General features: G+C 37.7%; 3 protein-coding genes across 3 annotated transcripts; 1 reads left to right on the top strand and 2 right to left on the bottom strand.

Moving 5' to 3' along the window:
* Positions 1–266: 266 nt before the first annotated feature.
* LOC140884411 (probable LRR receptor-like serine/threonine-protein kinase At4g37250) lies at positions 267–3310 on the top strand. The gene is made up of 2 exons (XM_073291162.1): positions 267–1998; positions 2505–3310. The coding sequence occupies exons 1-2, from the start codon at positions 285–287 to the stop codon at positions 3176–3178; spliced, it is 2388 nt and encodes a 795-aa protein (XP_073147263.1). The 5' UTR covers positions 267–284; the 3' UTR covers positions 3179–3310.
* Positions 3311–4269: 959 nt separating this feature from the next.
* On the bottom strand, positions 4270–5708 carry LOC140884350 (uncharacterized). The gene has a single exon (XM_073291083.1). The coding sequence runs from the start codon at positions 5548–5550 to the stop codon at positions 4387–4389; it is 1164 nt and encodes a 387-aa protein (XP_073147184.1). The 5' UTR covers positions 5551–5708; the 3' UTR covers positions 4270–4386.
* A 135-nt stretch (positions 5709–5843) lies between these two features.
* On the bottom strand, positions 5844–8746 carry LOC140884691 (uncharacterized). The gene is made up of 4 exons (XM_073291519.1): positions 7699–8746; positions 7134–7382; positions 6837–6928; positions 5844–6677 (listed from the first exon to the last, which is right to left on the bottom strand). The coding sequence occupies exons 1-4, from the start codon at positions 8527–8529 to the stop codon at positions 5897–5899; spliced, it is 1953 nt and encodes a 650-aa protein (XP_073147620.1). The 5' UTR covers positions 8530–8746; the 3' UTR covers positions 5844–5896.
* Between the last annotated feature and the right edge of the window lie 6931 nt (positions 8747–15677).

Raw genomic sequence — 15677 nt, 5'->3', positions numbered from 1 at the left:
GACACAAGAGGATTGATTCATCCCTTTTTCTTTTTTTTTTTTCTTTTTTTTTCTCTAAAAAAAAATTTATAATCTATAAATTGTGCCATAATCATTAAACGACAATTTTGCAAATTATTACCCCATAAAGCAGAGAAGTTAGAATTCTGTCTTTCCCTCTAAAGCTGTAATCTCACCAACTTTACTTAAGTTCCCCAATCCATTTTTGGTCAACTAAACAAACATCTCCATAGTTGGTTACCCTTTCTCTCTATGCTCTTTTTTCTTGATATAGGAACTTGTTTATGTGCAGAACTGGTCATCTCTTTTCAGTTCTTGATAACAAAAATATGGGCAGCAAAATTCTGCATTTCATCGAGTCATTTTCTTTGGCTTTTCTACTTCTTCTGGTTCCTGCATTCGGTCTAAACTTAGATGGAACCATGTTGCTTTCCTTCAAATACTCAATCGTCAGCGACCCTTTATCTGTTCTTGGTAATTGGGACTACAGTGATGCTACACCGTGTATGTGGGCTGGCGTAACATGCGCTGATGTTGAGAATTCTGGAGCAATGCTTCGAGTTGTGAGCTTAATTCTCCCAAGTTCAGAGCTTTCTGGCACTGTCCCGGAAGATTTAGGCCTCATTCAGCACTTGAGAACACTTGATCTGTCGAGTAATTTCTTGAATGGAACCTTGCCATCTTCACTTTTCAACGCTTCAGAGCTTCAAGCTCTTTCGCTGGCCAACAACGCATTCTCCGGTGGGCTTCAGGAGTTTGTTTCAGGGTCGGAGAATCTCAAGCTTCTGAATTTGTCTGACAATGGCTTGTCGGGCAACATTCCTCGGAGTTTGATACAAAACTCAAACGTTGTTTCTTTGAAAAACAACTACTTTTCGGGCCCTGTCCCGAGTCGGATGCAATCCGTTGAGTTCTTGGACCTGTCTTCCAACTTCTTGAAAGGATCATTGCCTCTTGATTTTGGCGGGGTGAGTTTGCGGTACTTGAATCTCTCATCCAACAACATTTCAGGCCAAGTATCTCTTGAATTCGCTTCGAAGATCCCGCAGAATGCTACGATCGATCTTTCTTACAACAACCTGTCCGGACAAATCCCGGAATCGACGCTGTTACAGAATCAAGGAACTACCTCTTATGCAGGAAATGCAGACCTCTGTGGCAGACTGATACAGAAACCTTGCACGGTTCCCTCGACACTTTCGACCCCACCAGATGTTGTTAACTCAAGCACATCGGCTCCCGCGATAGCAGCCATTCCATTGATAATAAACCCACCGCAAGATTCTCCAGGAACAGCAGCAAATGAAGCTGGAAATCCACCACAACACCATATAAAACCGGTCGCAATAGCCGGAATCGCAGTTGGAAACTTAGCGGGGATTGGAGTTCTCGCGCTGGTGTTTCTTTTCATATACCAAAAGGGAAAGAAAGCAAATCCAGAAGCCAAAGAAAAATCGACCTCAACAACCACCAATGCTTATATATTCAAGAAAGATACAGAGCCAATAGTAATAACAACAGAGCCCCGAAACCGCCCCGTTTGGCCTTGTTTATCCATCACAAACGGTGAGGAAACATCAGACGCCGCAAGTTCAGACACCGATGACAACAATGTCAACTACATAGTCGACTATCAACCCGGAAATCGGCAACACCACAATGAACTATTGGGGAACGAAAGATCCCTAGTGATGATTGATGGTGAGACGGAACTAGACCTCGACACATTGCTAAAGGCTTCAGCATACGTGATCAGTTCGACGACTAGTTCTTCCATAGTGTACAAAGCCGTGATTCGGGACGGGACTGCATTTGCTGTCAGGCGAATAGGAGAGAGCGGAGTCAAGAAATCCAAGGATTTCGAGAGCCACATTAAGGCGATCGCCAAGTTAAGACATCAAAATTTAGTTCAAGTTAAAGGGTTCTATTGCGGAGACGACGAAAAGCTCGTCATCTATGAGTATGTCTCCAATGGAAGCTTGGCCAGTGTGCATTACAGTAAGTTCTTTTTCCTAAGAATTGACAGCAGTTTTTTTTTTTTTTTACCAAAATTTATCGCTGAATATTCTCATTGCATTCATGGTCATGTCTCTTTCATGCTAAACTATTGAGGTTTCCTGAAATTTCCATGACTATTTTTGGGACCAGATCTAAGCATTAGTTTTTGTTGTATTATAAACGGAATACTTCAGAAAAAATTTGAAACTAATTTCGAGGTAACGTATGTTCTTCATCTTATGGTCCTCCTTGTGAAGCAAATAAGGTTGAAAAAACTTTTTCACATAGAATTCATATAATAAGCCAAAGGCATGTGCTGCATCACCTTATACTTGCATGCTGCATCTCCAGACACTCACAAATAATTGAAAGACAGTAACTTATCATGTTTGATGTTTCACGGGAAAAAAAGGTTACAAGAAGCTTAATTTTGTAAATCGTTGTGCTAAACACGATAAGAGTAGTAATCAGCTGGCATTATGTATCCTTTTTCTGGTTATTTTCAGGAAAAACGGGTTCGTCTCCATATAATCTGTCTTTGGAAGCCCGGCTAAAGATCGCGAAAGGTGTGGCCAGAGGACTAACATACGTCCATGAGAAGAAGCATGTTCATGGGAACATAAAGCCTAGCAACATCCTGCTGACAGAGGATATGGAGCCCGTGATAAGTGATTTTGGACTCCATTGGCTCATACATGGAACGCAAAGCCACAAAACGAAACGGCATGTCTTAGCTAGGCATTTTGGCAGCATGAGATCGACATCATCGCACCATGATCTACACAATCAGGTGGTTAACACGAGCCTCTACATCGCACCCGTGGGGTTCGTGGGGTGTACGTCTCCTTATCACGCTCCCGAGTCGCTCCAAAACCTTAAACCCAGCCCAAAGTGGGATGTCTACTCTTTTGGGATTTTGTTGCTTGAGCTTCTGACAGGGAAGGTGTTCTTGAACCGGGAGTTGAACCAATGGACGGCTGGCTCGGTGGACGAAGACCCGACCGGAGTTCTGAGGATGGCTGACATGTCGTTGAGGGGCGACATGGAGGGGCGAGAGGAGGCCATTTTGGAATGGTTTAAGCTTGGATTCAGCTGTGCTTCATTAATCCCACATAAGAGACCTAGCATGAAAGATGCACTCCATGTGTTGAAGAAAATCCCATGCTCTTTTATTGGATGAAGGCATTAATTAATGGATGTTTCCTTTAGTCTTTTTGGGCTTGGAATCATTTGCAGATTCTTAATTGTCCTTGATGAATGTTTTGTTAGTTTAATTTGACCAAGTAATGCTCATGGTATCATGAATGCGATCTTGTTTCGATCCCAAATTTCGAAATGGTGCCAAGTGAGCCGAATTCGCCCCATCAGTTCAAACGCTATCGTAGTAAATATTCTATGTGCATTGGTTGCGCGATCTCGGGTACATATAATTTTACAATTTATCAACTTTGCGTGAAAAATAATCTTGATTTTTATGTGTAATTTCCTGCTGAACTCGTTATTTTTCCCTCTTGATTTATAAGTATCTGAGCTGAAATGGGAAAAAGTGGGGTGCGCTGATCATAAGTACTTCAGAAAGAAGTTGGTAAGCAAATGATTTCATAACGTAGATGCATGGTTTTGAATTACATTGATTGTTGTTTGCGGTTAAATCTTTCTTTGCCTTTCTAAAAAGTAGTTGGAAAAGTCTTGGAGAATGTATGTAGTTTGGATCCTCGAGGTCAAAAAAGCCATTATCGAAATTCTCAGGCAAAATAACGTGCGAAGGGACCTATAGTGTCTAGTTTTGTATCTTGTGACTTGTGAGCTAGAATATTTTCTAAAATAACTTATACTCTCAAAAATATATATATATATATATAATCTAATTTCTTTTGTCATCCTTTAAACCAGTACTTATTACCAAATGTTTTTAAAGTATTATAACTAAGATTCCCAAGTAACAGATTAATAAAAATGATTGGAAAAACAAATCATAGACAAGTTTTTTATATTTTCTATTTAATTCATTAAAAAAATGTGTTGCACATTTTTTAAGAAGTAATTAATTGAGGTATAATAATAATAATAATAATAATAAAATAGTATAAAATATATTGTTAAATATAATACAAATTTATATATTGGGAGACGGGTTAGTGATGCTTAAGAATTGCCTCACCAACCTCTTAAAGCTTAAGGATTCAATTTGTGTCACATGAAACAAACTCTATTATTCTGGTCTCTGGACCTTCAAGAAGTTAGCAGTAGCAGGAAGTACATGCACTTAAAGAATATTAAATTTAATAATAAAAGTAGAGAAATAAATAAACTGTGGGATCCACTAGTTTTACCAAATTCAAACCAGTAAAAAAAAAAAGAAATATATTGAAGGGCTTTGACTGACAGTCAAGATCTTGGTCTCCCACCATAAGCTTGTCGGCAAATCGAAGCTGGTTTCTGCAACTTCAAGCAAAGTTCCGAAGAATGCGGGCAGCTCTGCAGGCAGTTGTCCCCAAGGCTTCCGGAAATCGGAGAATCTACGGAGAAAAATTCCGCTGGCGGCGACCCATTCAAGAAATTCCCGTCAAGATAAATCCTTTGCAGCGATGACCCCTTCTTGCTCAACTGCCATGGAATTGGGCCGCGGAAGCGGTTGTTACTCAAAACCAGTGACCGTAGCATCGGGAAAGCAGCGATATTGGTGGGTAAGAGCCCCTCAATTTTATTGAAACTCAAATCAATTGCAACGAGCTCGCTATCCGAAGGGTTTGAAATAACGATTCCGGTGAAGCTGTTGTTGGATAAATTGATTTGCTGCAGGGAAGGAAGAGAGAAAATCCAGGAATCGATGGTTCCAGTGAACGAATTTTCGCTGAGTTCCAGAGTCATTAACCGAGTTATCCCATTGAATGGAGACTTGATAAGCGAACCCGATAGGTGATTGGCTTTGATAGCTAATTCGTTGAGGTTTGGCGGAAGCTGGGGGAGTGAGCCGGTGATATTGTTGTAGCTTAAGTCGAGTCTTGTCAACCCGGCTAAAGAATTCAAGCTCGGCAGTGAGCCGGAGAGGGAGTTCCGCGAAAGATCGAGGTATTGCAGGGATTTGAGGGCGGCGATAGACGGCGGGATTTCTCCGGAAAACGAATTGAGTCGGAGAATCAAGCTTTTCAGATTGGAAAGAGAGGAGATTGATGCGGGTATGGGGCCATAGAAACTGTTGTCCGTGAGATCAAGGGTGATGAGGTGTGTGATATGGGAAATGAGTGGGCTGAGCTTCCCGGCGTAACCCTGCGAATCGAGGGTTAGCTGAATGATTCTTCCGCCGGAGCAGGTGACGCCGCAGGTGAAGTGGTTGGTGCGCGGGGCGGTGCAGGGGTCGGTGGAGAAGTTCCAGGTGGCGATGCAGGAGTTTGCGGGGATGGAAGTGGGCTCAATGGCTGATTTGAAAGCGCGCAATGCCGCCACATCGGCGGAGGAGTGGGCGGCGGCGAGGATAATGATACAGAAGAAGAAGAAGATGATAATGGTGGGTCTGTGCTTAGAGGAGGCATGGTGACAGAAGTTGGCCATTTGGTTCTTTCTTAAATTTCAATAATGTACTGTGATATAGCTGGAAGTGTGGCCTTCTTTAATACAATACAATTGTCGGGCAAATCGAAGTAGTTGCCTTTTTTTTCTTTACTGGAAAAGTTGGTATTCATTGAGATGTTATTATATAATTTTTTAGAATAAAACTTTATCAAGCATAAAAATTGCAAAATTTTAAACTTTATAGTTATAATTAGAACCAGTGCCTTAGGAAGTTATAGTACCGCATCTTGGTTCTAACTGCAACTAATTCTATATACATCAACTAATCTTGCTGCATAGCCAATCTTTGATCCATACATAATGTCAAATTTGTACACTTTTTTGATCATTTTCTGTTGGTTTCAAATGCCATTGCTGTCCGCTCGATGTGCTTCATCGAGATCGCGTAAATCTTGTCCCTCAGTCTCCCAAAAATTTCGATATCAGAATCTTCCAAATCAATAGAACTCAATCTTCCACCATCTTTTCGAAGACTTCCCTCTTTATTTACTATCAAATCCAGCCAGTCGCTCACCTTTTTCACTCTGTACATCATCCCAGCAATCGAGTTTTCACACTCCCTTGATGAGAATTTTCGCTCAACTTGGTCCAGATATTCCTCCACATCGTTGAGAAACAGCTTTCTACTTTCAGCGTGTAACGATGCAGCCAAGTCATTGGCAGCAATTAGAGTACTTCCCTTAGTCCATTCATTCTGATCATCTCTTTCTGATGCAAGCAAAAGTGGAACGCTGGTGTTGCTTGCGGTCTTCTTCAAGATGCACGTGACTTTTGGTTTCGCGTTTTGGATTGACTTGCTCGATTTTTTGACAGTGGAGGCCATTGGAATTGCCAAGGGATCCACGACAGAGGAGGCAGAGGAGAGATCCACGGCTACAGCTGATTTGATCCATGTTGCTGCACACTTCTTTCTTTCAAGAGCGACACTCAACGCTTCTTTGATTGAATTGGTGTTGAAGGATCCAGATTCTCGCGTCCTAAGTGGACTTATGCTTGTAAGAGACTGCATTATTAACCTCGTACGAGCTAAATCATCTTGAAGTTGGAAAAACTTATCCACGCATGGTTGAAGATCTTCTTCTGCCGAAGGGAACTCCGAAAACATGCTGCAGGAAGTAACATTCTGCCACACTAAGTCTTTAAGAAATTAAAAAGCCATTCACTTTCTCTATATTTGAACTCACATATGTCATACACATCAAATTGGGATGCCATTTTACAAGAAATCAAGGAAAAAATTAACCGTGAACGCTTCTTTTCCTTACCTTAATGAGCGAAGCAACTTCTCAGCAGCACAAGCCTCTTGCAGAGCATCTGCAGCAGCTACCATAGCAATATCTCTTTGCTTTATCACCTCCTGCAGTTGGAAAAATGAAATTCGTCATGTTTTTCACTTCTCATGATGCCACTTAACACCAAAATGATATCTTATGAAGACGAACAAATGATGTTTTTCCGTCATCATGACAGTGTTGGACAAAATCTATAAAAGGCTAAAAAAGAAGACAAAACTAAACTTGAATCTCCAGCTAATATACATAGACGACTGCTGTAATTTATACCTTTCCAAGTTTCACTAAGCTTGATGGCAGATAGTTCCACAATATCCCGGTTTCTGCCCCTTTTCTATCATAAACTAAACTACACGATGAATTAGAAATCTGTACATCATTGACCTTTGGTACAGAAATCTGGTTTTTGTTTGTTTTCTTGATTAATCTCTTTGCTGAACCAACGTCTGATCTTCTCCTTGACGCGGAACTAAAACTTTCATCAGAGCTGTCGTATCTGATGGACCGAACGGGTGAAACCTATTGAGATTAATTCAAGAAGAACAAGTTACCCCAAGTTCGAAATTATGCAGTAAATTATATATAAAAAAAATGCACAGAAAGGAGGTATCTCTATCATTTATACAAGTCATTTTTTTGATGTGGTACTGCCAGTGTGACAAATTCCTATCGTCCCAGATCGATATTTCCATTCTAAACAACAACGTTTTCAAAATACCAGCAGATCAAAATGCACATATCTCTTTCTAAAGAAAATGATAAACAGATAAAGTAGTTTAACATTCCAAGAAACAGAGCAATTGAATGGATGAAACAGAAACTGAGAGAAACCAACATTTGCACTACGGCTTCTAGCAGGTGATCTGATTTCATGCTTGGCAACTGATGAATCAAAGATATCCTTCACTCCCAAAATCTCAGATTCATTCCAGCTTCTTCTCTTTGAAGTACTAGTGGATGAGGCATATGATAGGACGCTATCCGTATCGCTCTCATCATCAGCAGAACTTGGCCTACTCTTTGTCCCTTCCTCTCCAATATTATAACCATGATCAAGAATCCTCCTGCTACATTTATCCATACTTACATCGCCTCGACATTTTCTAGAAGGACTCAATGAATGAAACCTACTCCGGTATCCATCCTTCAACCCTGTATTTCCTTTCCTTAAAGAAACAGTATCAGACAATCCATACATCATTGAATTTGATGAAAATGTCGAAAACTTTTTCTCCGAAATGACACCCTTCTCGACAATATTATCCATACCAGATGCTTCAAGAATCTTCACCAAATTTTCTTGGGAGACAATATCTTCAGGGGTTCCTTCGCATTTCCGCCTCCCGGGAACCGGAGTTACGCCCCTGAGCAATGGAACGGGATGCGCATTTTCCAGTTTTCGGACGTAAATGAACTGCCCAAGTTTCAATTTATTCCCTAAAATCATCTCATTCTGTTCTTGAGGCAAAGAAACATGCAATGCATGGGATAAATCAGAAACTTTCAGGAAAAATCCTCTGTTTGGCCATAGATCGCCTTCTTCTAATACTGGGATGATGCTTCTGATTTGTAATAAGACAGGCTTTCGATCATCTTCAGATTCATTGTCCGCCATGTTCATGTCTTCAAGAAGCTTCAAGAGAACGTCACTCTTCAGCGAACCCATTTTTCTTTTTAATCTCGCATTCAAATTTCTTGAAAAGAATGTACAGATTTCTTTAAATATGCAGGCAGGCAGGCAGGCAGGGCTGGTAATGTTTAAAAAGATTTCGACACCTGAAATAAAAGATGGATCGAACAGAAACGGGAAAAGGGAATCCAACCGAAATTCAAGAACAGGGATAAAAAATGAATAACGATATAGGGTTCTAACTTGGAAGAGAAGGTTTAATTCTAAGTTTGCCATGCAGAGAGAGTCAAAAGAATCCAATGGCAGCAAAGGGCGAAGAATCCGAAATTACAGGGAAATAAGGTGCAGATTATATGGAAATTTTGTTTCATATGCAACTAATGACTACCTATTTAGCAAATCATTTTTCAATGTATTTAACCGTGAGATAAACATATAAACTATATTTAAAATAATTATTAGAAAAATAAAAATGACCATACATAAACAGCAAATAATATTTACATATATATATATATATATATATATATATATTATGACGTGAGAACCCGCAACCGCTATTTTTTGGTGTGCATCGGATAAATCCCTGAATTAACGCAATAGTCTGCAAACTACGTTAGTCAGGTAAACCACACTAGGCAAGTCATATATAACAGATTAATCCAATACGACATGTTATTTGAGTTTGATAGTAATCTCGTGGTGAATTTTTCCGCTACTCAATGTGTCCCTTTTAAATTAACTTTATGTAAAAAGTTTCGAATTTCATATTTTATTTTTGCAAACATAATTTTTTATTTCTTGTCACGATGAAAATTTCCAATCTCAAAATACCCCATATTGTTTTGGCATGTCAAATCAACTTTTATGCAAAATAAATAAATAAAAATCAGAAAATTTTAAATTTATTTAGTTTTGAACTTTTAATTTTTATTTTTCCAAAGAAGAATAAAGCTTACTTAGAGGAAATCGATTCTACAAGTACACAACAATGTCTCCTTTTCTAATTAAAAAATAAATAATACCACATGATTCTAAATGGCTGGTAAATTCTTATATACAACCTTACTCTTGATTGGTTGAATTTGGATTTTGAAATTAAGTATTTTTTTATTTTTTTTTTGGAAAAACATGTAATTAAGTAGTTGACAATACTCAATCGGTGCACTCCAACTGTCATTGTCCATATAAACGCGTTGAATTTGCTACGTAATTTTAGGATATTTCAAATTCAAATAACACGTCTATCGGATATGCATCTCATAATATATTTGTCCATATTTCCAAGAAAAAGAAAAATCATTTTCAATTCCATCACGTATTATGCCCAAAAAATTAAAATAAAAAACAAAAACAGATTCGCATAATTTAAGGTAGTGTTTCAAAAAATCTAATTAAGAATTTCTTAATCAATTATTTTAGAGTTTGTAAACACTAAAAAAAATGTCGATAACTAATTTTTAGTTTCATATACTTTTCTTTTTCATATTCCAACAAACACTTTTCATAATTATGTAATTGTAAGTGTCATATGTAACCCAACGTACATGGACAGAGCTAGCTCATGAGCCCACACTGGGCCCAACATATATATACATATATATTTATAAATTTTTAATTCTAAATTTTACTTATTATTATGACTATAGTTTATTAAATTGGACTAAAAATCAATTTTTTTTAGAATGTAGAGTACATAAATTTTTTTTAAAGTTTATTTTGATTGTTGGTTTTGTATGTGTTGTTCTTTGTCATTTTTTCATTGTTATCACAAAAACTAGTTGGTTCTTCTAGTCTCATGTATCTTGTGTTCAAATCTCATGACATTATTCTGATTGTCGATTAACTAGTGACATTTTTTTAACTTTATTAATTATATTATATTGTCGCCTACACTGAACAAATATCCTAGCTCCGTCTCTGTCAATGTATAAGATTCCATGTACATGTAGTATTAACCTATTTGTATAGAATCCATATATCCAAATTAATTTTGAATTCTTGAGTACAACGTTAAGAAACTATCTTTTGGCTAAACCGAGCACCAATCAGTTCGTCTGGTCTAGAACTTATTTTTTAATGGGCAAATTATTTAAAACTCCCCATTACCAAACTTCTCTTTAACTTAACTCCCTACCCACCCCTCTCTTTGTTTCCACTCCCTAATGGTCCCCATTTTTGAATATTTTTGAATTAATCAATTAATTAAAACTAATCTTTTGTAAGTGGCTTTGTTATACCTATCAAACCAGTCCGGCCATGCAAGACTATCGGTTATGCAAGGTTTCCAGCCGATATACTCTAGATTAGGGTTCAACATGCTTCCGTAAGATAAATTAAATTCAAATACCTCTTTGACCATAATGTCGTCGGGTCATACCTACCGAGTTTTACGAAGAGCTCCTCACACTCCAACCACACAGTCGCAACAGATGGTTTCTGCACAAGCTCCTTCAACGACACCCAGCACAGCCTTAATTTGTTTTCTACCTTAAAGCGTATGATATAAAAATTTAATTATAAAATATGAGCATGAAAGAACAAGAGACTTTAAAAAAATTATTCAGACATAATATTATTACATAAATCAACTCCTTTGAAGAGGATAAGACAACTTGTTTAGCTACTCATAGTAGCCTTGTTCTTGAAATACATAAAGAAAACTTAATACAATAGAAAGAGAAATATTACAACAATTTATTTGTAAGAAAACTGAAGGGAATGATCGATATCTTCAGCTTCCTCAAATGCCTGTATTTATAGCTGTAGTTCCACTCGTTTCACCGAGAAACTTCAGGGAATCTCACAGCTGTCTTGTATTTCTTTATGCCATTATTGATGGCATCTTTTACTAGTGGAGGAGGTAGCTGTCTTGAATTTTTTATGCCATTATTGATGGCTTCTTTTACTAGTGGAGGAATCACATGTCTGCCACTTTCTTTTGGTTTTATTCTCCTCACATGTCTGCTTTATTGTTGTCGGGGCATCTTTTGCTTTTGAAGTAGACCCCTGTGAAAACGCATCTTTGGTGGTCCTTGTCCACCTTTGCTTGTCTCGGAAAAATCCTTTCGATCCGTTCGGGGTCTAAAGGTTTTTCCAAATTCTGGCTCCTTCTGATTTGGGCATTCTGGGCAGATATTCTCTGACCATCGTCCAATATGAGCCATGTTACAAAATTTTCGGCGAGTTTCTTTACTCCCCGGCAGCTTGTTGTTCCACAAAAGATTTCTCTTTTTTTTCGAAGAGTTCTTCCGCAAATGCTGTAGTTTTTCCTGTCATTGTGTTCAACAGAAACGATCCATTCACAGAATTCTGATAAAATTTGAATGGAAACTTGACTTTGTCCATCTCAGTAAGACAGACCCAAATACCCCATGCCCTTCTGGTTGAGATCTCATTTTCCCCAAAAGTGGACACCAAGGGTATTTCTTCAGTTTTAGGATCCTTGATAATTTATGACTGTTTATATCAGATCTCCTTAGCTTGATGAAATGAAAGGGTTCGTGTGATCCTTTCACTGTTGGTTCTGGAGCTGCACTGAAAAAATATAACTCAAGCACATCTCCTCTGGACAAATGATCATTATTTGCCCATGTTTCTTGGACTGCTTCCTGGATCCATTTTGGTAACTGTGATATCTCCGGAAAGCTTGGTGACGTTGTATAAACTGAGGCCAAAGCCCCAAATTCATACCAGAGTTTTACATCTTTAGGATTGACATTGTTTTTTAGCCAAACCCTTGAATATATTCCTGCAACATCAACCGTGCAAGTGTTCGGGTTGATTTCATTCCTTGTATTCAATTTCTCCCACCTCTGTTGATAAACCTGGAATGGAGAAATAATAGATGGATTAGTATCAATCTTAGATTTGCCCTTGTCAGTATTGGGCCTAAGATTGATCTCTTCCTCTTTTACCCTAGAGGCGGAGGGTTGACTTGATGAGTTATCCTCATCAATTGTTGCTTCGTCCAGATCATCAAAGGCTGATGATAGATTAGCGCTTGTTTCTTGAGTTTTAGATTCCTCAACATCTTGTTTCACAACCGGTGGTTGTATTTCTTGTTCTTATAAAACCAATGGTTTTAGCATATCTTGTCTATGAGAAACCAATGGTTTCTCTATAGCCTTCATGATTGGCCCTTGAATAGCAGCCCATAGTTGTGTTTGAGCTTGCATACATTCTGTAATTCGATTAGATACTTTGATCCGATTAGCTTGTTGTAACCTGCCGGCCATTTCAGCATTAATGGCTAACTGGTTGAACTCGTTTTGAAGTAACCCAAGGTGTTCCCTGAGATGCCTCTGCATTTTCATGATGGAATCCACATCACTGCCTTCCATCTCTTGTTAAGAAATCTGCAAGAATATTTTCATGAGATTTAATAATAACAATATCAAAAATATAATTTTGACATAATGTTTGCCATCTTAATAACCTAGCTTTCTCAGGTTTAGATTCAATCTTATTTTTTAAGAAAGCTTTTACTTGGGTGTTATCAACCTTCAGAGTGAATTTTTTAGCAAGTAAAAATAATGGTCATTTTTCAAAAGCCCTTTTAACCGCATAAAATTCCTTCTCGTTGATATGCCATCTAATGGCCTCAGATTCTGAAAAAAGACCGCTACAGTATCTGCATGGTATTTTCCCATCTGAAGTGATCTTGGTAAGGACTGCTGCCCACCAATCGTCGCTGGCATCTGTAAATAATACCAGATCATCTTCATCTACAGGTATAGCCATTTTTGGGAGATTCTTACATATCTCTTTTAATTGGTTTACCCCTTTAGTATGGTCATCGATCCATATAAACCTAGCATCCTTTTTTAACAAATGACTGAACACCTTTCTGTACATTTCTAGATTGTTAATGAACATCCCTGCAAAATTAACTACTCCAAGAAAACTCTGGAGTTGTTTTACATCTTTGAGTTTATCTGGAAAATTCTTTATCTTTTCCACAATATGGGGTTGTAGAATTATTCCAGTTTCATCAATCTCAATACCAAGGAATTCAATTTTCCTTGTTGCTATGACTGCCTTCTTTTCAGATAACACCAGTCCTTCTTGTTTACAAATTTTAGAGAAAATCTCTAAGTGTTTAACGTGTTCGTCTATATTTTTTGATGTTATAAGAATATCATCAATATAAACAAACATAAAGTTGAAATAATCTTTAAAAAAGTTATCCATCTTTCTTTGAAATATCTGGGGTGCATTAGCCAATCCCATAGGCATAACTTCCCAAATATAGTGTCCTTGTGGAGTAGAGAAGGCTGTGAATTTCTTACTTCCTTCTTCCATTCGAATCTGGTAAAATCCAGACTTACAATCAAATTTTGAGAACACTTTAGCATTTCGTACACAACTAATTAGGTGTTCTCTACTCGGTATGAAGTACCCATCAAACTCCAAGATTTTATTAATACCTTGGTAGTTGATAACTAACCTGGGTTTCCCTCTTTTTATTTCACCATGATTTTTGACCAGAAATCCTGGGCTGCTATATGGTGAAACTCCTTCTTTGATTAGACCAAGGTCCAAATGTTCCTTGATAATTATTCTCATATCCCTTTGATCTGTTATGTTCATCGGGATAGGCTTATATCTGACGAATTCATACTCTTTGCCTTCCTTTAGAGTAAGGCTGGCTTTGAGTTGGTTTCTATCCCACAATGCCAAAGGATGCTCGTTGTAACTTTCTTTGAGCCTCTTTTTGACATCTTCAAGGGATACCTTATTTTCTAACTCTATATCTCTGTGATTTAGAGTTACCTTGAGAAGCTCCATATCATCTGTTTGGAGTTCTTGTTCTGTTGTTATTTTCAACATGGTTTCTCCAAACCTTCTTGGATCTTTCATTTTTGGGTGAAAAAGTTGTCCTTTATCACCATTTTGACACAAATTTTTTATACCATGATTAAGCATGAAATCTACAGATTTTAGCATAAAGTCTTTAGATTTTGAGCATAAAAAAGCATAAATCCAGTACAAGAATTAAACAATTTAAATATTCAAGTTTAGTGGTCCTAGGGAGCTATTGCAAAAAATCTTATGGGTAGGAAGTTAGGGTGAAGTCAAGTTTAGGTTTGGAGATTTATCACCCATTTGCTCTTCTTTAATTGATAACTATTAGTTATTAATAATTAATAAATAAACAAAATAAAAAACGTGCGATTTTTAAATTACTTCACTTTATTGGGGTAGGAATTTTAAATTTAGTCGCCATACGCAACATCATCATTTCAGTATAAATCAAAAGTCAAAAACAGCTCATTCAATAAACAAATTAAACCCATGCACGGCTGCGGATTTGCATGACAAAGATTTCAACACCTTTGATTTTTCAAACCATCCACACATTATTTTACCATTTCTAGTCCCATCACTCTTATCATATAATTGTTATTAAAGTTTCCCTTTTTTTTAAATAAACCTTAATATAAATGTTTTTAAAAACCTCCAAAAACTAAAGACCAAACCAGAATAGAAGGGCATGAAGGTCATTACTTATTTCTTATTCAGCGACCTCTCGGAAAGTCAGCATCCAACTTGTCAAATAAAAAATACAAAAAATGAGCCTATAAATTACACAAAAAACATGGCCAGACAGAATATCATCAATCGATCAATTAATAAGCAAAGAATTAATAAAAGAACAGAAAGAAACAATACAATGGAAGGCTTACTCCCTTTCCTCCTCCATGCCATCAAGAAGCAAAGGCAGCCGGCGAACATCTACCGTTGCCTCTCCAACAGCTCCACCGGGCGGAGCTACCACCTCCTGCTGGCTGAGAGCTCCTCCGAGCCTCAGCCGCCGCCCGCCGGCGATCTCTTTACGGTGGGCTCCAACCAGTTGACTCCACCTGGTAATTATGGTAATGGGTTGAAGCACAGGGGATTCGCTTCTGGAAGCAGAGTCAAGAATTGATCATGCTGTGTGTTCGATGTTTTTGGGATTTGTTTCATTGGTTGGTTTTTAATTGTGTTATGCTTTTTTTTTCGTGTCTATGTATGATTAGTCTTTTGGTTAATTGGGCCTTTAGTTGTGATGAAAATTCGCTACCAAGTGTAAATTCTTACCTTTGTCTATTGATTTATGTAAATTTTTGCAATAATAATAATAACGATGGATGATTTTGTATTCAGAGCTTCAACTCATTTTTGTATACTTTTATTTATTG

This window comes from Henckelia pumila, chromosome 2 (assembly GCF_033568475.1).
Source record: "Henckelia pumila isolate YLH828 chromosome 2, ASM3356847v2, whole genome shotgun sequence".
Classification (NCBI taxonomy): domain Eukaryota; kingdom Viridiplantae; phylum Streptophyta; class Magnoliopsida; order Lamiales; family Gesneriaceae; genus Henckelia; species Henckelia pumila.
The sequence above is the reverse complement of the archived record's forward strand: the minus strand, read 5'-3'. Positions and strand labels throughout refer to the sequence as shown.